The sequence below is a fragment of the Physcomitrium patens genome, chromosome 11 (assembly GCF_059467195.1).
Source record: "Physcomitrium patens ecotype Gransden chromosome 11, ASM5946719v1, whole genome shotgun sequence".
Lineage (NCBI taxonomy): Eukaryota > Viridiplantae > Streptophyta > Bryopsida > Funariales > Funariaceae > Physcomitrium > Physcomitrium patens.
Window position 1 is genome coordinate 14348138 of NC_143420.1, and position 23775 is coordinate 14371912.

The 23775-nt window shown below is 31.3% G+C and overlaps 3 protein-coding genes across 10 annotated transcripts; 1 reads left to right on the forward strand and 2 right to left on the reverse strand.

Moving 5' to 3' along the window:
- The first annotated feature begins 1504 nt into the window (after positions 1–1504).
- Positions 1505–3405, forward strand: LOC112288178 (uncharacterized). 5 transcript variants are annotated; one of them, XR_002971488.3, is made up of 4 exons: positions 1505–2094; positions 2339–2628; positions 2772–2835; positions 2980–3405. XR_002971488.3 is itself a non-coding variant. In XM_073537385.2 (4 exons), exons 1-3 carry the CDS (start codon positions 1753–1755, stop codon positions 2819–2821), a joined length of 564 nt encoding a protein of 187 aa, XP_073393486.1. In that variant the 5' UTR covers positions 1506–1752; the 3' UTR covers positions 2822–2835; positions 2980–3405. The 5 variants fall into 5 exon arrangements, 4 of the variants coding, with proteins under 4 accessions (XP_024387861.1, XP_073393486.1, XP_024387859.1 ...); XM_073537385.2 differs by having other exon boundaries at positions 1506–2044; positions 2373–2594; XM_024532091.3 differs by having other exon boundaries at positions 1507–2094; positions 2339–2594.
- A 170-nt stretch (positions 3406–3575) lies between these two features.
- On the reverse strand, positions 3576–7356 carry LOC112288177 (uncharacterized). 4 transcript variants are annotated; one of them, XM_090254373.1, is made up of 10 exons: positions 7210–7356; positions 6433–6646; positions 6131–6271; positions 5787–6001; positions 5353–5404; positions 5186–5223; positions 4847–4970; positions 4463–4569; positions 4103–4181; positions 3576–3964 (listed from the first exon to the last, which is right to left on the reverse strand). In XM_090254373.1, exons 1-10 carry the CDS (start codon positions 7350–7352, stop codon positions 3770–3772), a joined length of 1308 nt encoding a protein of 435 aa, XP_090110499.1. In that variant the 5' UTR covers positions 7353–7356; the 3' UTR covers positions 3576–3769. The 4 variants fall into 4 exon arrangements, with proteins under 4 accessions (XP_090110499.1, XP_090110498.1, XP_090110497.1 ...); XM_090254372.1 differs by having other exon boundaries at positions 5658–6001; XM_090254371.1 differs by having other exon boundaries at positions 5186–5404.
- A 1197-nt stretch (positions 7357–8553) lies between these two features.
- Positions 8554–10121, reverse strand: LOC112288179 (uncharacterized). Its single transcript, XM_073537386.2, has 3 exons — positions 9177–10121; positions 8820–8925; positions 8554–8671 (listed from the first exon to the last, which is right to left on the reverse strand). The coding sequence occupies exons 1-3, from the start codon at positions 9590–9592 to the stop codon at positions 8636–8638; spliced, it is 558 nt and encodes a 185-aa protein (XP_073393487.2). The 5' UTR covers positions 9593–10121; the 3' UTR covers positions 8554–8635.
- Between the last annotated feature and the right edge of the window lie 13654 nt (positions 10122–23775).

Genomic DNA, 23775 nt, shown 5'->3' on the forward strand with positions numbered 1-23775 from the left:
AATATATACTTGTAATATAAAACAATACAAGAGTAGATTCTTGGCCTCAATATTGGACCAATAAAATATGATATAACAATTTGCTTTCAAACTATATAAGTAGATAGGAGTATTGGATTCAAATAGTGAGACATAGACCCTCATAACTTATTGTCTATACAAAAGAGCCATTTTCGAATAAATCAAGCTTGATTACTACTCCCATTAAGAAATTGACTATCTTATGGATATTATAAGCTTCAACTTCCATTGAACTTGAGTGGTCACTTTGAATAAGGACCTCTATATTATGCAAGTTAATCCAAACTCACCATATGATAAAGTCATATGGTGTATAGGTCCAATTTGATCCACCAAAATAGAAATGGTGTAAGATCTTGCTTCTCTAAGTTGCCAATTTTTTTAATTATTCAATAAGATATGGCTATTATATAACAATGGCTGATAAATTACAAGTTACCTAACTTCACTCTAAAGAGGCCACTCTTAGACTAATGCCATCTAAAAAGATAGAATCAATTAAGCTTCAATGGAATAAAATATATGTACTAAGTCACAAGCTTTCATATAGCTACTCAATCCAAGAAGACTACCAACCAATAGCCGAAGTGCGGAAATGGGATTCCTCAATGTATGCTTGTATTGCAGTAGGGACATCCAAGGAACACCAGAATATTGCTTATAAAATTGCAAATTTGTCCATCAAGTTTTGCATTGTTATTCCAATATATGGAGTGTCTTAGACATGCCCTAACACCTTCCTTGGAGAGAAATTGCCATGGACATCCTACTTGGCAACTAGATTTGGTTTGGAATATACATCATCTCTTTGCACTCCAATCTTAGCAAGAAATGTCCTTCGAAGCACTTTAATATGGAGAATTTAGTGTCGTTGTTGTAGTTTACATCCAAGAAAAGATTATTTTTTTTCAGATTTGCCACAATACTTGGCAAGATACAATCTATGTAGACATGGCATAGAGAAACCACATATTTAATTATATAGAATCTTTTGGTAAGAAACAGTAGGAAATATTAGACAAAGATTTTGACCAAGTATGGTGCAGTCACAAATTTTTTGCATGGAAAGCCTTTGCTCACCTTGGTGGGTGATGGCTTCCATCCTATGAGTTCTGCCAACCAGTTTATGAGACCCATACTAACCTGTAAATTATAATTCTTTAATATAACCACCGTTCGTTCTGACAAAACAAAACCCAAACTTATCCAAAATCTCTAGTTGAATAAAAAAAATGAAAAAAATAATTAGGGGTCATTCCCCAAGTTCTACTTTGGAGTCCATGTTGACTGCTTGTAAAAAGAGACTTCCACAACTTGGAAAACGCTATGAAATGCAATCATCCGAACTGGTCTTGCAGATCACCTCGCAGTTAAAGTGAAAGAAAACATTTAAAGCAAAAAAGGCGTCTTGTACTCTGTTCGACTAGCCTCGCTCATGCGGCGAGGTTTTGGAAACTGCCACAACTGTCACGGCGAAGCGGAATCAGCAGAAAAACAAACTGCCATGAAAAATCTATGGCGACGCATCGGAAATCCGTGTCCGCACCCCCTTCGCGCGCGCGCGCGCATAAAAAGAAAACACATGCACCAATCTGCGAGCTTCGGTTTGCATCTTCTCCCACTCACCACAGCTGCGCTGGGTTGAAGCTCACACACCCGGATGTGATCCCATGCCACATCAGTTTCCGCCTCCAAGATCACTAAGGCGTGTGGCACCTTCGTCTCGGTGCCATGCGAAAGCGGAACGGGAATTCAAACCATGTTGGGCTGTCACTGATTACTGCTCCAAGTTCTAGGGCTTGGACCCAGAAACTGTGGGAAGGTCGCGTTGGGGGTGAGAGAATGGCGGCATACTCGTTGCGGAATGTGACGAGGTTGGTAGCTACGGTGGCGGTGATGCTCATGGCGGTGGCCCATGTCGCTCATGGGAAGGCAGAAGTGCCGCCCATCCTGCCCAAGGCGTACCAAGGAAGCGGGAATGTGCTGCAAGCTCTGTTGAATCAGTCCTGGCCGGCAGCACAAGGTGTGTCCTCCACATTAACGTTCTTCGCCCCCCAGAGCTCGGCTATCAAGGTTCATTCCGCCATTTCTTCGTCGTATCCCTATCCTTCCAGTTTTCTTAGAAAGCTCAAATGGGACGGAACGGCTTCTATTCATCATAGAAGCCACACGACGGATTGGATTCCTATTCGCTTTTGGTGTTTTTTTTTTTTTTTTTTTTTTTCGTTTGTTTGTTAGTTTGTTTGTGAGTCAGGATGTAGATATTGTATGTGATTTGACCTAGACTCCACCTTGGAACTGTGCCTATGATGGACAGAAATACCCATGTTTGTTCTCAGATTCGGATGCAGTGAGCAAATCTGTGGCGACCAGCGTGTTGCAATACCACATTATTGCAGGGAGAACATTTTCGTCCCAGCAGATTAAGAACCTCGCCCAGAAAGCCGATTATATGGTCACAATCGCCTTCAATGGCAAGAAGATGAACTTTACCATCGGTGGCAACAAACTCAATGGCTACTCCAGTATCAATGATCCGGACATTGGCAGCAAGGAATACCAAGCCATCCATGGTATCAAAACGGTCCTCCTGCCCCTAGTCTGACTGTGCGTAATAATAACACCCCCACCCTTCTCGTGTTTCTCTCTTCTATTCCTTGTATCAGTCGAAACAAGGTTTGTCAGTTATTGTTACGCTTTTGTTCTGAAAACCCAGAGACTTAACGTTAAGGTCCGTTGATCTTGTGTAGATTGGTTGCGGACCGCTGTCCCCATTTGCCAGGCCTGCAAATCACAGTGACGCAAGTAGACCATGTGTGTTCGAAACTTAACCCCACTTTTCTGCCTATCGTGCTTGTGTGAACAATTTTATTTTATTTTAATGAAAACTTGTGGCCCCATTTGGACGTTTAATTCATGTAGACAACTAAACCTGTCTTTTGTCGATGGCATGGATAGTGCCTCACGAATTAGCTGGGAGGACGCTGGTGGGTATCGGCATTCCAGTTATGAGCATACTGGTCAAGTGTTTTGCCCCAAGCCTCTCCACCAGATGAATGACCTGAGTTCCCACAGCATTTGGCCTTCAGCTCTCCGACGAAATTCATAACTCACTCTCACTACATTTGCGCCGGTGAACACAATTGCTCAGGTTCGTAGGCCATGAGTGGATGCCCTAATCTTTCCAGAAATCTTATATACTTGACATGGGCACACCCGAGAACACCCTCGGAAGAGTTTTGTTGAGCAATTGACGATCAGCATGGGCCATCATTCTGATACACAATTGAAACATCAGTTCAATGTGTCTCGATGAAAGCTTCTTCAAACGGTGGTATTGGAAATATACAAATGCCAATATAATTGGAGAATTTTCATATTAAACTCACGGACACGATGAATGTTGCACAAGCTTGACCTGATCTACGTAATAGCCCAAATTAGGAGTTGACATGTCTTACTTGTTTGCCCTTAAAAAAAAAGTTCTTACATTACCATCACTTGGTCAAAGAAAATGAGAATTTACAATGTAAAAAAAAACACGAAAAAAGACGTCAACAACAAAAACGACTGTATTATTTTCAGGGCATTAATGTAGTAAATCCATTCTCAACAAATCTTTGTGTATCTTCATCACTGAAATTGGCTTTTTAGTGAAGATATCAAAACTTTTAAAACTTTTAATGCTTTTTCGTAAATAATAATCATGATGAGAAGATGAATCCGAGTCCTCTTTCAGCACTTTGGTTCAGTGAAAAGTGTGAATGGGGGGAGGTTTCTCTTTCCAAGGATTATGTACCGACGTATGTTCATACGTAGACCTGACGCTGTGCATCTTGTTATGGAGATGGCCTCGTAGGTCATGTAACTCCTTCATTTGGCTAGGCATGTTGGTGAACCTTGATATTCCCGTATTCGTCCACATGTCCTTTGGTGGATATGTCTGCACCAAATCAGTACAACATAGTGTCCACTGTGAAATGTAGAGCGCAGAACAAGGACTTACTGTAATGTAGACAAAATTCACCACAAGCTTCACAATAATTTGATCGGATCTAGATTCACAACAAAAGTTCCCAACCTGGGTGATATTCTCGCGTCGGAAATGGCTAACATCGGTCTGAGTAAAATGGGTCCTCAATTTTTGCCACTCCAGTTTTCTGCGTTATGATCGCGATTTCAATCAGAATGTTGCATAAGAGGTACAAGCCTGAGGATCTAAATGAGCTGCAGAAATTCTGGAGGTTGATAAGCATGTCGGCGTGGTAGGTGACCACACCGATCAGCGACATATTCATTGACAAGGAATTGAAGAGCTAGTGGGTAAGAAAAAAAAATAAAAAATAAAAAATAGAAATGGTAATTGGTGATCATCAATATCAACTCGATGAAATATTGATCATAGGTTCCAGAAAGGAAGTAGCAGATGTATCAAGAATACCTTTGTTCAAGCTCTTGTCTATCCCATCGACACATCCATGGATGAACCTCTGTTTGTATCCCAAAGTCTTTAGGCAAGCTCTCGTTCACGAGCTCAGTCTCCAAAATCTGCTCCAATCCATGTTTTAGTTTCTCATGTACTATCAAAAGATCAAACCGACAGAATATGAGATTTTTTCAACCTAAAAATCTAACATGACTATGGCGGATGCACGAAACTGTGAACAAACTAAGCTTAAATGATGAAATCTCAGTCTGAGATCATCGAGACAATCCGCCCAAATAAAGTGAAGGCGTGGGTGAAGGCATTGGATTAATTCGACATGAACCAGTATACGACTTGTATTTCTTGGTGGTCAGGTTGTGCAAAGAAAGGATGAAAAACCTTCGGGATGGAGAGGTAATAAAATGCAGGCGAGTATTCCAGGTTCATCAAATGAACGTGTTGCGGCATTTCTAACACCAGCTTTGCCACATCTGCTATGTACTTGCAGGGAGCCTTCAAGAACCTGCTCTCCACGGTAGAAAATGTTAGAAACCGCCAGGTCCACCACAAACCTAGGGGAACTTCAAAAAATAAGGAAATTTTGAAATGAAGGTGAAGTGCATGAATCAATTGTTAATAACCAAGTGGGATACTACAATTCTGGAAAGCATGCTTACAGAAACTACGGGTCCAGCTCTAAACTTCATTGCCAATTTTCAAATTCAGGACGTTCAGTACCTTTTTTGTGAGTCTTCATCTCCGAAGCAATACAATTTCTTGTCCACAGTTTGTACAAGGCCCATGTCAGGATCTCCTTTCCAGAGAATTCCATTTGTTCGAGAAAAACAGACAGGACAGAAGCCGTTATACTCAATGTGAGGTTGCTTCTCCATTACAGCGCGTACCTCATTCGGTGGAATAAATTGTGCTTTGCAGTCATCTTCAGTCACTTCGTACCTGAAATCCTCCCAATCGGACTTGGTCATGTAGTAAATGTCGACAATCAGTTTCTTATTAATCTGTGCTGCCCGACGACGTAGAGCGTTACATCGACTACACAATGAACATCTATATGTTGTTGAATAATATCATACTTGATAGACAAGACATACTCTTCATTCTTGCACTACTGATAAAGAATTAAAAGTTCATGATAATCCCAGAATTGAAAAATCAGCAACGCATATGAGCCGTAAATCCTACACATTACCAAGAACTTTTCCATGACAGTCTACGGAGGTCACCCAAATATCTGCACATGATGCATGAATTTGAATCACAGATCTGATAGAAGTGTGGTAGGAAAAAATTATGTGAAAGAATCTCATCGTGAACGAACCTATTACAATCCACCTGAGGAGGTTCGCAGGCGAGAAAAAGGAAATTCTTCCGCTTGATATCAAGTCTTTTCTCTGTATGTGGAGACTCTCTATAGAAAGGATTCTGAGCCATTTTCAAAAGCGGTGTGGCTGCTTTGATTCGTGCTTGCAAGTGTCGAAACTCCTGAGCGATGGCAATATGAATGGCTCCAATTGCTCGCAATTCAGGAAATACCTGCACACGTCACCTCATAATTTTGTCATTAACTCATCGTGAACAACGAGTGTAGTACTAGCCATATTTAGATACCTATACTGCATGATAATATGCTTATACAGAAAATAACAGGGTTGTGCAGCATACCATGTCACTTGGAATGACCTCGTAGCTTCCTATGATCTCCGAAAGTCTATCCAAATGTCCATGACTCTTCTCTAGAAGGTTTAAAACAGCCTCTTGCTTTTCACAAAGATATTCACGAACAGGCTCCAGGTATAGGGCAACCTGCCATCATAGAGCTTTGAACACATCTCATGGAAATTGACGAAGAGATGGACATTATCATTTAAACAGACCTCCTAATATGCTCAACAACTCTTTCGACGTTTGGATGTTAGAATATATACGTTGGCATTAAGACTCAAGATGTCATAATAAGCACTGACTTGAAATTGGTACGAAATTTCATCTCGCAAGCGCTTGATAAAAATGTGATTAACTCCCATGTCTTGATAATACTTCATGACACTAGAACTATATGCACGGATTTTGGTATTGACTATTTCAAAAGTGTCTTGAATTGCGCATCCAAGCTCTACGGCGTCATGCTCGTACACCTCATTTGGGAGCTGAAAACCTTGACCTCCTTTTCCTTCATACCTGAGAACTCCAAGACTTAACCAGATCAGTATCTGAGAGGCTGAAATCATGTTTAAAAATGACCAGAAAGTCAACATACATTGTTCATAACACAAGAAGAGTATCGTCAATCTTCGCATTAACTTTTGATAATAGAAGATGGATAATGATATTTCGGTATCCCCTTGGATATTTTGGTACCCTCCTCCAAACCCCTGGGTTGCTCCTCTTGAGAACACCATTGGGAACGAGTTCCCTAATTCCCAAGTTCCCAGGTTGAATTCCAATCCACCTAGTTGAGAAGAGACTTGAATAGCCTTGGGAGGTACCAAAATATGCAAGAGGAGTACTGAAATATCCATGCCGTAGAAGATTCACTACTATTATAAATGTCACGTCTAAGTGGATTCAAAACACCGCTAGATTCAAAGCCATCAAAATTTGAAGACATGCACGTCTTTTTCCAGCAGTCCTAATATCGTAAGCCCTCAAATGACTCACGTGGGTTATTTTAGATAAATCCGCTGAATGTCTACTACTTGAATACTAAAATAGTAAATATCTAAGAAATAGAGAGGTCTAACTTGTTGAAAACCCTAACGCCCGTCACCACTTCAGCCAGCTCTTGCAACTGCAACATTTTTTCCTCTTTTGGAAGATCCATCCAATACAAAAATCCCTTCCTTGGAAAAACACTCTCAAGAGCTGCTTCTAACTCTAAATTCATCCTTTTCTCACCTCCCTGTATTGCAGCGGCAAACGGGTCTACAAATTTATTGTAAACCATAAGATAGGCAATCACCCGCTCCCGCAGAACCTCTGCAGTTTCATAATATTTTCGAATATCGATCACCTGATAAGGTCAACATCGCAAAATCAGAAAGGAGCCAATTTAGCTACAAATCCAATGGCAACATTCATGAACTACCATCTAATTGCGCATCGCAAAATCAGAAAGGGGCCAATTTAGCTACAAATCCAATGGCAACATGCATGAACTACCATCTAATTGCGCATCGCAAAATCAGAAAGGGGCCAATTTAGCTACAAATCCAATGGCAACATTCATGAACTACCATCTAATTGCGCATCGCAAAATCAGAAAGGAGCCAATTTAGCTACAAATCCAATGGCAACATTCATGAACTACCATCTAATTGCGCATCGCAAAATCAGAAAGGGGCCAATTTAGCTACAAATCCAATGGGAACATTCATGAACTACCATCTAATTGCGCATCACAAAATCAGAAAGGGGCCAATTTAGCTACAAATCCAATGGCAACATTCATGAACTACCATCTAATTGCGCATCGCAAAATCAGAAAGGGGCCAATTTAGCTACAAATCCAATGGCAACATTCATGTACTACCATCTAATTGCGCATCGCAAAATCAGAAAGGAGCCAATTTAGCTACAAATCCAATGGCAACATTCATGAACTACCATCTAATTGCGCATCGCAAAATCAGAAAGGAGCCAATTTAGCTACAAATCCAATGGCAACATTCATGAACTACCATCTAATTGCGATAACGGCTCCCTTGCTGCTCATGCAAGTAGCTTCGAGTTTGCCATGTACTGAAATGAGTGAAAACAAAGAATACAAATTCCCAAAGCAATTCAGCATGATTCAGTGATCCTTTAGTCAATGCTACATCCAAATAAACCTACCCCTTCAAAGTTGTCAAGAATTAGACTCACATGCGTCTGTAATTGGCACTAGGTTTAGCAGTTACTCGTGAAAGGCCAACTAATTAAAGTTGAATTAAAAAATAGACTTTGACAATTCCTTGTAAAGGTTACTTACCTTAGTATCCAAGATGACTTGCTCAGTCGAGCTTAGCTCGGCATTTCTTAAACTATTTTCTTGGTCTAATTCCTTCATAGCAAAATGAAACGCTGCTTGCGTTGTAACCTGTATGTCGATAGAGAAGTCACAATAGTGTTGTTAAAGACCTACTAGTCTCCTTCTCCCACAGAAATTGTCCGTCAACAGAATGGTTCTCACTAGTTGAGGATGGATTTACGTGCAAATCGTGGAAGCTGCTGGACATTGAAATAGTGATCAACAACATTGGTGTCTCTTATTATGGTAAAAAAAGGTGAAACAAACAACATACATGTCCGCAGAAATGGTGTCGATGTTAATCCTCATAATAAGGATAGTTACTGTATTGTGAAATTACTAGACCTGAAGCTGAACTATCTCTTGAGCTGGGCAGTCTGTGAGTGTCATATGCTTCGCAGCAAGCTCCACCATGGCCTCGTATTCTTGCTCGCTCATCTCTGAAAAATGTCTGGTGGAGCACAAAAAAAATTGTTTTAAATAGACAAGTAAATTTTTGAAAAGGAAAAGTTGATGCTTCGACGCCCCCCGAAAATACAATTGCCTTCAATACAAGCAGTAAATAGGTCATACAATAAATTGAGCGAAATCTACGCGACATTGCATTTACTACTGCCTCCATTACGGGATAGAGAGAGATCAGATAAACAGAACTGAGACTCCCACCATTGCCTGCCAATTGAGAATGATAGAAAAACTTACTTATCAGGCCACTGCATAACTGCACACCGCAACTGAAAACAAGCCATGACTTCCTGATACTCGCGGATCGGGTCTGTCGAAGTATACCTAGGGTGGTCTCGGAAACATCGGAGCGTATCCCTAACCATCTGTTTCAACGGTCTGGGATCTTTGTATGACAATACCTTGACCACTTGGTGTTGGACATTGATGATCGGTGGAGTAGCAGGTCTGATTACCGGTTCTTTTCGATAAAGAGGAAAAGGATCATCATATGGATCCTTCCAAGGTTTCTTCTCCTTTTCCGGTGGCTCTCCGTCTGTGGCCCTTGTCAACGTCAAATACAAATTCAGCTCTGGATCTCGCCAATCTCTCACATCAAACTTCCGCACGAAACCTTCAACTCTCTGCTCTGGCATCACTTCCTCGATCTGCATGGTGACCTACTTGTACGCATGCGTGTGTTCAGCAAGGCTCAGAAGCGTAACGCTTTAAAGCCTTTTTGGCATAGAGCCGCAACTCATTGTGATAACCACACCCCGCTACACAACTCCAACGAAGCTAAATTTACAACAATATCAAACGAAATATAAAATTCGTCAGCCGTTCCCGATGAATTTCACACTCTTTCCACCGTCTCCCCATCTTACTGCGCCTGCACTCGCAAAACGTGCTTCTGTGAGAGAAAATTTCATTCCATAACATCGCGGACAACAGCAAACAAATCGAGCGATGGTCCAATGCCGAGACTTGATTGCACTCGGTGTTTGGATCGTCAACCACAGCAAGTTTCGATTGTCAAAATAAAAGAGATTAACCACAAACAAAGAAACAAACACAAACAAGCTTGAATCAAATTTCGAGAAAGTCGTCTAAATATCGATTTAATCTTAGTGTATGAATTCGAAGTCTGAGGAGGAAAGGAGAGCGAATGGGATGCTGCAGGTTTTGTCATGGAAAGGACACGATGAACGAGGATGCGGCTGCGGCAAAGCTTCCTCAAAACCCTAGCTGATGAAAATCATCCATCGACCAATGCAAAAACCAAAGCGGTAGAGAGAATGCCACCACATTTTTTTGCCACTGCCACTCTTTCCACCTTTTTTTTATAGTTTTTTATTCCAATTAAAATTATAATATATATATATATATATGGGAATGAAAAAGCAATCTAAATTATTACTGAAATGACATATCCATCATCATAATCATGACAAAATAATTACCTCTAGATTTATTTCTCTACCACTTGATGTGCAACCAATGCAAAGAAAGCACATTCATCTATAATTATGATAATTTAATCTTCATTGCTACCATTTACAATGATAGCCATGGTAGTTCTTAATTAGAATCCTAATTATTTGTTTAAAAGAAAAAAGAACTTGCCACAGGTTTATCTCATTGCATTGTTTTTTGTTGGAATGAGGGCTAGGTTGGCCTTCCTTTTCTTGCTGCCCTTCTCTCTCCGCATGACTTCTCTACCACCTTCACACTTCAATATAAGTTCTTAGAAGTATGTTGTAAAACATTTTGCAATGACCATTGCAAAGACCAACTTTTAGAAGCCTCTCAGTGTTAGTACAAGGTCAGTGAGAGTTTAAGGTTTGTCAATTGTTGTTGAAATTGACCCAGAGATTTAATATATATGATTAATACTATGATTCATGGACCAATAGTAATAGCAGTTGTTGTTTTATAATACTCATGTGTTGATTAGTGACCTTCCTTCCCAACTCTACAATAATATAAATTCCTAAATATTGTGTAGGTAGTGATTATTGTAACTGTGAGCAGCATCTTCTTTCTTCTTAAAATTGGAATTTTACAATTGTGGATTGAAAAAACATGGAGTCATTGTTAGAGCAATTATATATTCTCTCTCTCTCTCTCTCTCTCTCTCTTTCTCTCTCTCTCTAAAATACAATGTGTGATGGTTGACTGTGTATAATGCTTTGACACAAGAAAGGTGGGGGGATGGAGATGATGTTAAAGAAGTTGGAATTTTTAAAATTGAAGGACCTTGTGAATGGCATTCAAATTGTTGTACAAGCATGCTATTTGTTCTTAGAGGTGAAATATCTAGAATACACAAAAAAATTGATACAATATATGTTGGTTACAAATAAGCGAGTTGAAGGGGGGAACTTGGATATGACGATGATTCTTTTTGCAACCCCAATGGAGGAGAACCTTGATACTGTATCATAACCACATGCTTGGCTTTTTTCTGTACCATGTCTATTAGACCATAGTCCTTATTGTATGCTACAAGGCATGAAAACAATGTCTAAATGTCCAAGTTTTGTTGTGAATTTGTCACATTGAAGCTAATTTTTTGTTGATGCTTTACATTTATAATAAATCCTTATATATATGCTCTCAAATCTTGTGCATCATTCATCCTCGTGAAGCAGATATCTTAATAAAATTTTGTCTTTATTTTTTTTTTGTATTTTTTTATTTGAATCTAGAATTTTGGAATTAAAAAATTGTGATATTTGATGTTATCAAATTGGAGTACATTTCTTATAAAAAAAAGATAAATTACTTTAAATAAATTACTTGCTTAAAATTAGTCTTGTTTTTACAACAACACCTAGTATCACATAAATTGTCTTATGTCACTTATGTAGAATAGAAGACTTATTTCATAACTCTCAGAAATACTATTTATTCATCAATTGCATCTTTTTACTCCTACATATTTGGTTTAGAGATTGAATATGATATATATATATATATATATATATATATATATCTAAATATTTATCTTTTTGGAGAGAAGATGAGAAGAAAGTTTAATTTTGGGTATGATTGTGAATTAATCCGTGTGTTGTTCATCTGAAGATATAAAGTAGGACCTTGTTTTGACATTTTAGGACTATAAATTTGACTTTTTTACTTTTTTAGTATGAAATTAATTGATAATTAATATTACTTGAAGTAATAACCATCTATAATTTTTCAAATGACTATTTATAATAATTTTTTTAAATAGTTTTAGGAGCATAGTGTTGAATTCTATTTTCTTTGTATATTATTTATAAATAATTGTGAAGAAAAAGTTATCCTTGTAGAACATGTGCGGACATTATATCCTATTGACTTGTAGTTGCTGTAAAAGTACCTCCTTGTTCTTCCTTCTATAGACTCAAACTGTGATGCAGATCATTCTGTTGATGTTTTTACATACATGTTACTTTTGCTTCTATTCCTTGCTCCTTGTAATCTTTCCTTTGGATAATTTACTTGTGGATTTTTCAATTGCATAGTTATTATTGAAAGGTCAATCAATCTTTTACATAGATTCTTTTATTGGTGAAGAAGTAAAACATCAAAAATTCAACTAATAGCAACATAAAGTGAAAATAAACTATTAGAAGAGAATGGAAGTGGAAGTGCTATTGGAATAAATTGGTCAAGAATATTTATTAAGTAGAATTGATGATAAAAATCACTAATTGACAAAACATCTTCTCATCTTAATAAAATTCTTATTTGATGCTTATATGATATACTTAATGTATTTATTATTATTTTTATATAAAAAATTATATTTATCAATTTATACACTTGTTTATTTATGTTATTCAAGAACAAGATTAATAGCATATAAAGACACATGTTTCAATATTAATAGCACGTAATGAATAAGATTAATAGCATGTAAAGAACAAGATTAATAGCATGTAAAGATACACAATATTAGTGAAGAAACCAATGTTGTGCTGATAAACAATATGGATTTTTTTTAAACTTTCTTGAGCCTTCAATTCTCTTGTTGTATTCTCAAAAAAGTGAAAGAGAGAAATTTGAGCTTTTTTAAGGTCTTTGGTGGAAAATTTTAAGTAAGATTTTAATATTAAATATTGATTTTCTACTCATGATGTAGTAACACTTTTAAGATGAAGTAGATTATTTATCTAAGCTTTAGCAAATCTCTTCTTGTATAGTATCTAAGTATTCTTTAAATACTCAATAGTTGCATGAATAACAATAGGAATATATTTGTTGCAAAGATTAGTCCATTCTAAATAAAAAAAAGCTCTATAAAACATGTACTAATCACAATGGTCCAATCTACAAGGAATAAAGGCCATCCTAACTCTACTTTATTTGAAAAGTATTTTTTAGAATTTGCTAATATATTTTTTGTATATACCAAATACAAAGTGATATATTTGAAGTGAGAAGTATTAATTTAATTTATTAATTCTAAATTCCTATCAATACCTATGCAAATTTTTCCATACATCTTTTAAAGTTGGATTAAAGCCCAACAAAAAAATGATTTTGTTTCCTCTTAGAGAAAAAAAATATCAATGATAAATGAAGTATTAAAACTTATCATCCTCACAACATGTAATTTTGGCATTCTAAATCTATTTATTTTGTATGTGCAATCTATGACAATGGAAAAATAGTACTTTTTTACAAGTTGAACATGATAAAAATATGCAAAAAATAGAGAAGTAACTTTATCCTCTTGATAAAAAAAATAAAATAAAATGGTAATTAACTCTTTATAAAGTTTTTATGAGACATATAATAGCTGATTGTCTTACAAGTACGACGAGAAGTAATTTTTGTTGCTCATTGTTAATAATTTGAACAATGGCTTTGCTATTAGTATCAGTCTTATATAAGGCAATAATAACATTTTTTGGTAGGATGCTTGCAATTAGCAATTGTGAATATAAGGCAATAATAACATTTTTTGGTAGGATGCTTGCAATTAGCAATTGTGAATATAAGGCAATAATAACATTTTTTGGTAGGATGCTTGCAATTAGCAATTGTGAATATAAGGCAATAATAACATTTTTTGGTAGGATGATTGCAATTAGCAATTGTGAAGTTAATTCTTTTTTGGGTAGTTATAAACAACAAGCAAATAGATGGTTTAAAAGAAAAAAAAATAACTCTATGGTTATAAAGAGCAGTTTGAATAATCAAATGCCATTAAATACTATTATGTCAAACGACTTGTATTATCTTATTTGCAAGTATGACAATTTTGATCACAATAAACTTCTCCTTTGTCACACTTGTAATCAATGCAATCTTTATCAAAGAGTTGATTTCATATGAAATAGCCTTGATTGTATGTAAATTCATCAATACTACATTTTATTTCTTCTGTATTTTTAAAATATCCCTATAGTGGTACACATATATATTGCTCATTTTATATTATAAAATACAAAAAAAATTATAAAATATATAATTTTTTTCCTCTATCTATTATACATAATCTAAAAAAGAATATATATTAGAATAAAATAAAAAAATAGTACACACATAATTATAAGGTAATTAATAGAAGAACAATAGAAAGATGTTATTACTAGTAGTTAGAAACTATTGAAAATTGTTGGAAACTATATCTAAAATGATGATTCTATTATTCAAATATAGATTATGGTCTTAATAGTGAAGAATATTTATACTATCTATGTACAAAATTGTGATGATGGGTGGATCACTTTAGTAAAAATTTGATTCACTTTATCATTTTCTTATATATATATATGTTAAATAGATCTATTTTTTTACAAAATTAATCCATCCTATTATAACTATCTTTAAAAAAATGGATTATCTCTAATAACCATCATTAACATCATGGCTCTCATCTCTACCTCCCTCATTTCTAATCCTTCCTACTTTTGTTTACAACTCTTATCTTGATTGTCTTCCTCTTTTTTTCAACTGCCATCCTTCTATTTTCAACTTTCATCTTCATCCCTTCTATTTTCAATCTCTATTCTTAATCTTTTCTTGCCATCATTGTTATTAATCCAATCAAGTAAAATACATCTATTCTTCTTCTTTAGAATAAGCACTTCTATAAAGATCACTTAATACAAGAAGTTTTTTGCATGAGCTTAGATTTATACTTTCATATAGATGTGTCAAATATATATTTATTTATTTCTATAATTATTTAAATAATATGAATAGATAAAAGTACATAAAAATTGATTAAATTGATAATATCTTATAGAAAAGCTTCTTAGAAGCTTTACAAATATGATTTCAACTTTACATGTATCTACAAGTGATTGGTAGGTTGAATTCTTAGTCAATAAATTAGCCACACATACTGGTAGCTTGTAGTACAAGCTAATCATATAACATACATTTAAAAACATTGCCTTGTAAGTCAAGAGACATGTCTTGTAAATTGAATACATGTTAGAGGTCCTATAGAATATTAACATGTAGCTTTTAATTAGATAGTATATATGAAATCAAGGATTAAAAGTTTATTTATCCTTATTATTATTATTATTATTATTATTATTATTTTTTTTGCTTCTAATATAGTTTGAAGAGTCTTTAGATTTCTAGTCTTTAAGAATAATCATTTCAGTTTTTTTTTTAATATACATATTTTTTTGTTATCATTTTTTTTAATCTTTCTTTGATACTTATCTCACTTATTTATAAATCTTCTTTGAATTCTTGTCCTTAACAAATTGACAAGAATACACTTAAAATATTAGAATTTTATCTTTTTTTGATTAAGAGTAAGTATATATATATATATATATACAACATAAATATATTTGAAGTTGTGGATTACTCACTTTTAAATTGATATTGTTCTTAAAATTTCTTTTATTTTCCAATTTTATTTTTTACTTATCTTGAGAGATATTAGACATTTTTTTTCTATTATGTAATTATAGCAAATTTTATTGAAATAAAAAATACAGTAGTATAAATGCAAGAGCAATTAAGAAAGTTAATGCTTGATATGCATCAACTCAACTTACCACCACATGGAGTAATAAGATAAATAAAGAGTGAAGATATAGAGATGATTGGAGCTACTTCACCATCTACATCAAATCATATTAATTTTTCTATACTAGAATATTATTTAAGTATTAGAGAATCAAAAATTGGCTTGCTTAAGAAGTTTGATGGCACAAGATTAAAGTTTTACGGATTCATTAATCAAGTATAACTAACAATTGAACTTCAATTCCAAAGTTATCTAACTTTAGAATTACAAGTCAAATTTATTAAAATATTACTTTTAAATTTTGCATTATCATAGTTTTTATCTTTTCTTAAATGATGTGATCCAATATGAATTATTTAAAGGATTTTTTGAAGGAGGTTGATCCATATATGAAAAACATGATATAATTTGTTTTGCAACAAATAAGATCTATATTTTGTAATAATACAATTGATTTGTAATATTATGTGCTTTATAATTTTGATAACTTATCTTTGATATCAAGTAAGATGATATTATACTCATTGGTTAATTTTTTTATGAATTATAATATTAAAAAAAAAATTGATGCTCAATTTACTTGATTGTCAAATATTAAGTCAAGTAATTGATTTTATTGTAAAGTGTGACAATTGGATATTTGAATTTTGATTTGATAGTTGTACAAGTCGGCCTCAATATTATTATAATTCAATAGCAATACCAATATCTTCTCAATACATACATTCAAAATTAAAAGATATGCAAATTGATGTGATATGTTTTAAATTTCTTAATAAGCAAGAAAAGACTTATCATTGTCAAGAAGAATTGTGCTTATATTTTGAAGAACCTAAGCATATTGCTTAACATTGTTGAAAGAAGCAACACAACTACAAAATAAAGAGTATGATTTTTAAAATATAACAATATTTCAAAAAATAAATTGGTCCAATTACAATAGGGACAGTGTGGCTAAAACCTTATATAATACTTAATAAATGTTTTATTCTTTCTTTAAAATCCTCTCCTTATTTTATAATAGATATTAATTTATGACCTAAATATCACAAAGCCTCTACCATGCTAGATTCAAGAGTCTTAATTTATTTTTTTGGTGAAGAGTTTGTTAAAAGATATAGCATATCTTTAATGAAGAAATCTAATTTTTTTTAAATAGAAATCATAGATAATTGTCCATTGTCTTTTGGAAATATTACTCAAGAAAATTCTTCTTATAGAAGTAATAATTAATGGTTATAGTAGCTTTATAATATTTAATACATTAGATTTTTTTTAATCTAATTATTTTAGATTTATCATGGTTATAAAGTATAATTCTTAAATAGATTTGATTTTTCATAGTCTTATCTTTTTTGAGAATATAACTAAGAGTTTTTTAATCAAGTAGAAGGTCATAAGTTTAGTCCAACCAATTTTGTATTTGTATTTATAAGAGCTTTCTTGCATTCTACAAAAGAAGGATCATCTTATGTTATTTATGCTACACTATTTTTTAATAGTAAAAATATTTCAAATAGCATTTCAAGTCAATATCAAGATTTTCAAGATATTTTTGAGAAAAAAAAAATACAAATAATCTTTTGAAAGAACTTCTTTATGATTTTTCAATTGACCTTCAACAAAGAGCTCAACTATCATTTGAATTAATTTATGGTTTATTATAAAATGAATTGACTAGACTCAAAGAATATATTGAAAAAAACCAAGCTAAAAATTTCATACATCACTTTAAATCTCCAACATGAGTTCCAATCTTATTTGTGAAGAAAAAAAAAGAAATGATTGCAAATGTATGTCAATTATTAAAGACTCAAGATTACCATCAAAAATAGATATCTTCTATCTTTGATATCTGAACTTCTTGATCAATTGAATCAAGCTAAGATCTATATAAAAATATATCTATAAAGAATATATAATCTAATATATATCAAAAAAGGAGATGAATAGAAGATTATATTTTAAATAAAGTATGGATATTTTGAATACAATGTCATGTCTTTTGGATTCACAAATGTACTAGCTGTTTTTTAACATTTAATGAATGATATTTTTTGAAAGTTTTTAGATAATTTTATTATTTATTATTTAAATGATATCTATATCTATTCTAAAAACATAAAAGAATATGAATTTCATGTTTATTATGCCTTATAAAAATTAAGAGATGTTAAATTCTATCCCAAGTTTAAAATTTTAAAAATTACATTTTATACTACTTAAGTTGGTTTTTTAGAATACATCATTTTAAATAGTGGACTCATGATAGATCCTAAAAACATTCAAACCATTATGGATTAGAAGATCTCAAAAATGATAAGAGATGTTGAATATTTTTTGAGATTTATAAATTACTATCAAATCTTTATCAAGAACTTCTTTCAAAGAGTAGCTTCTACTAATATATTTGACTTGTAAAAACAAACTTAAATGGAATCAAGAAACAAAAATAAAACTTGAAGCTTCAAAAATAATCTTTGTTTTTAAACCAATTTTATATTGCACTGATTTTTTTAAGCCATTCTTTATAGAAAAAGATCCATTAGAATTTGCTTTGAGTGTTATATTATCACAAATGGAAATAAATGATAAACTTCACTTATTAGATTTTTATTTAAAAAAATTTACAATAGTAAAGATTAACTACAAGATTCACAATAAAAAAAACTTTTTACAATTTTAGATTTTTTTTTAAAATAATGTCATTTTATAAAAGATGCTTTTATTCTAATAATTATATATAAATTATAAGAAACTTGAATATACTTATATCAACACATATTTTGAATCATTGTCAAGCTCATTGGAGCATATTTTTGTCAAGATTCAAATTTATGATTATTTATTGGCTAAGAAAACAAGGTTTATTAAATGTAATTTTTAGACAATCTTATCTTATGCCAAAAGAAAAAAAAATACGACTTTTGATCAATAATAGATAATTTTCTTAAAGTCAAAGAAATCTCATCTTTGAACAATGAAATCAATATTAATTTTTGATTAAACTTTTCTTAAGTAAGTTCAATTAAATAAATCCCTTGATCCTTTCATTTGTGATATTAAAGAAAATTCTTCAAAATCTTATGATGATTCTAAGTTTAAATTTAAGAATAAACTACTATATTTCAAGGCTTGCTTTTATGTTCCAAAAGGTGAAGCATAATTATATGCTTTTGAAGCTTGTCACAACTTTCTAATAATCGGATATTTTGAATATAACAAGACTTCAAAACTAATATTTAGAGATTTTTGGTGGCTTCAAATGTGGAAGGCAATTAAAGATTTTGTACAATCATATGACATTTATTCAAAATCAAAAATTTCTTGCCATCAATCTTTCGGACTTCTTTAGCCATTACTTATTTTTAAACATCCATAGTCTTTTGTTTCTATGGATTTTATTACAAATCTTTTAATTTCACGTTCTTATGATTTTATGTTTGTAATAGTAGATTATCTCACTACGATGACACATTTTGTATCATATACAAAATCTATTATATGTAAAAAAATAGATAAGTTTTTCCTTGATAATATCTATTATTATTATGGATTGTCTAAGGATATTATATTAGATAGGAAGTTTCAATTTGTATGAAGATTTTGAAAGACTTTTTTCAAGATTCTAAAGGTAGACATATAAATATCTTTGATATTCCATCTTCAAATTAATGGCCAAAAAGAACAAATAAATCAAGTTTTGGAGCAGTATTTAAAATATATTATCAACTATCAACAAGATGATTGCATAACTTTTTTGGATTTTAGCAAAGTTTTCTTATTATAATATAACATATTCTTCTATTCAACAAATATCTCTTTTTACTAAATATGGTTATCATCCACAACTTAATATTTTTTATTTATCAAAAATTAATAATCTTAAAGCATAAAATTTGATGAATTATTTATCTAAGCTATATACAAAAATGAAGGTACAACTAAAAGAAGATCAAGAATGACAAAAGATCAACATGGATGCTTATTAGAAGAAAAAACCTCAATTTCACATAAGTGATAAAATAAAGGTTATTTTGTTATAATATCAAGACTATTTATACTTGTGACAAGTTGGATCATTATAGATTTGAACCATTTCTTATATGAAAACAAGTCAATCCAATAGCTTATTGATTAAAATTAGAATATTTTTTTCATTGATATAAATATAATATTAGTGAATATACAAGAGAGCCAGTAAGGAATCTTACAAATGTAATAGAGAAGGTCAAAACTTTTTATCAATGACATCCATCAAAATCAAGATGATGAATCAAAAAAATCTTTTCTATAAAAAAAAGATGTTCAATGAAGATTGCATTCCATCTTCTATCTTTTATTACAATTTTTCTATTATTAGTAATAATAAGATGAAAAAACAATAGCCAACAGATTCAATTTAAGAACTATCATTTGTCAACTTATTAAACAAGATATTGTAATTATCACAACCTTCAAGAAAATATAATATAAATGAAGACCTTTAAGAAAAATATGTTTTTCATTGAATAGATAGTAAGATAAAATGGATTTTGTATCACAACCTTACAAGAGATTCTTGATGTTTGGTAATTTTATTAAAAGTAGGAATAATTCTTAATGATATTATAAATATTTTATTTGAAAGAAGTTATAAAGACCTCAATAATGTTCAAATAATAGGATGATCTTCTTACTTGAGAATGAGACGTTATCAATGGCTAAAAAGACCTATTAACTATCTTTAAAAGAAAAAAAAACATCAAAATATGTAACAAATATAATTTTTTGCATCTTGGACTTCATCAACAATAGATCACCACTTCTCATAGAACTTGTCCCTAAAAGATATATTATCATAGACATATATATTTGTCTTTATAATTATCTAAATAATATAAATAAATAGAAGTAAATAAAAATAGTTTAATTTGATAATATCTTATAGAATTTTTTTTAAAGCTTTATAGATGCAAATTCATCTTTATATGTGTCTATGAGTGATTCATAGATTGAATATTTGACTAATAAGTTAGCCATATATCACAAGTATTGGTAGCTCATGGTATAAGCTAACTATGTGGTATACATAAAGAAAACTTGCCTTAGAAGTCAAGACATATGTCTTACAAATTGAACACATATTCAAAGTCTTATAGAATATCAACATGTAGCTTTTAATTAGATAGTATATATAGAAACAAGAATTAAGTATTTTTTATTCTTGTCAATTCTTTTCTTGTTTCTAGTCTAGTTTCAAGAATCTTTAGATTTCTAATCTTTGATAATAGCCATTCCAATTTCTTCTTGAATATACATACTTTTTTGTTATCATTTTTTCTTCATTGATACTTATCTCACTTATTTATGTATCTTCTTTGAGTTCTTGTCCTTGACATGATGTTTAGAATGTCATTGGTGTTACTGAGATAAAATTAGGAAAGTCTCTTATATTTGGCCTTCCAATACTATAACAATTTTTAGATGATCATGAAGAGTTTCAAAAGAAATCAAATTTTGATAAGGCTAACAAGAAACAATCCGGAGGTCCTTTATATGCTCTCATTGTTATTATTATAAGAGAACTTATATTGCATGTGCACACTTATCAAAAGCCATGCTTTACAATTAGAATACTTTTTTAGATGTTTATTATTTGTGAGGGTTCTTAGAGCAAATGTTTTTGAAATAAAAGTTGACAATGGTTCTAGTATGTTTGTTGAATTGGATTTTTGAATTACTACCAATATGGGCTGGAAACTTTATTGTATTTTTTTAATTTGAAAGTTCATTAATTCCAAAAATGATAAAATTTTAAAATCAAAATGCATTTATAAATTAGAATAAATATTGGCATTAGTTCTAATAAATAGATCACTTAGTACTTTTAAGTGGAAACATAAAAGGGTTGAGATGTAAGTTGAAAACAAAAGAAGCAAAGATTGAAAATAGATGAGGTCAAGATGAGAGTTGAAAACATAAGAAATAGGGGTTAGAAATAAGGGGAGTTAAGATGAGAGCTAAAAACAAAGGAAGCAAGGGCTAAAAACAAAGAAAGTAGAAATGAAAGCCATGATGCTAATAATAGTTTTTAGAGATGACTTATTTTTTTAATAATAGTTATAATAAGATGGATCAATTTAATAAAACAATGATCTATTTAATATTTTCTTTTATTTTTATATATATTTTCATATTCTTTTTAATTTATTATTAAAAAAAGTTTCGAATGACATGTAATGGATGGAGATATAAATGCAATAGCAAAAATTATAGTGGCATTAACAATGCCTTATTATAAGTATATCAAAAACTTTTGTTTTAAACACTAATCTAAAGTTTTAGCTCTTAAGATATTTTTTCATGCTAAAACTACTATTTCGATGTCTATTAATTTATTTTTATTTTTTAAAATATTTCTTTGTAATAGCAATTTTTAGTAAAGTTAATAAATTTTTGATTACATATTATATATTATTTATGATTAAATAAACAAATAACTATCTGAAATTATATAAATATTCTTATTTATATTATTCTACAACATGTTATGGTCATTGTAATCTTATATATATACTAGAAAAATCCATGTTGTTATGCATTGCAATCTCTAGCACAACCATCCATTTTCTTATTAATCTATGCTTCTTTGTTTTTATATTTCCTCATTCATCTACATTTCTTTATTTATTGGTTTCTATATTTACTAAGTTTACTAAATTTCTTTCTTCATAGCTAATTAAAAGGTTTTTTTATCTTTTGTATTATACCTAAGTTGGTATTATACTTAATTTGGTCTATAAGCAATAGTTATAAGGATTTTTCTTTAAATAAGTTTAGAATTTAGTATAAAACATAGTCAATTAACTAAAGTTGAGTATAGATGTGCACAAAATAGGTGAACTATGGTAAAAGAAGAATTGTAAAGAATATTACTATCAAATTCATATTGTATTTTCCAACTATATTTTCTAACTATTGTAAATAAATTATTCTATAAAAGTAAAATAAAATAAAATAAATAACACTTAAAAATAATATGAAATAGTATGGTAATAGAATATATATTCAAAGAATATGTTGAAAGGATTGCCAAAATATTTTTACATAAATAATTTATGAAATTTTTATACAAATTTTGTATGGATGAATAGATTTTTTTCCATCAAGATATAAGTATATATATAATTACTAAATTAATCTATTTTTTTACTAAATTGACTAATTTTTCTCCAATTCCATCTATTTTTTAATAAAATACATGTGAAGTACTTGTTGCCTTCCTTAAATATAATACTAATTTTTGCAAATGGATACATGAAATTGAAATTGTTTGATTATTTGGATCAAAGAAGAGTAGAAGTTAGAATCTTGGCAATATAATTTTTTGAGGAAGTTGTGCAGAGATTCCTAAGGATTATATGGTGAGTTTGTTGTGAAGGAGTGTAAGTTCATTGTTACTTCTAGTAGCAAGCAACTAGAAAGGAAGGTTGGTCTTGTGCCAATAGACATAACATTGTAGCAAGTCCAAAGTATAAGTAACCATTTTTGGTAGGGAGAGTCAATTTAGTAAAAAATTGGATCAATTTAGCAATTTTCTATATATATGTAGATATTTGTATAAATATATATATATATATATATATATATATATAATTTATTACTTGTAAATATTATATATATTTTAAAAACTGGTTATAATCTTTAAATTACTAAAAATAAATATTATAAGTATTAATTTTAATGTTCTTATTTTATTTTTATTTTAAATATATAATTTATAAAAAATAATATTATATTTTTATAAATACCAATAAAATTTATAATTTTATATATACCTATTATATATATATGTATATTTTAAGTTGATCATAAAAGGGG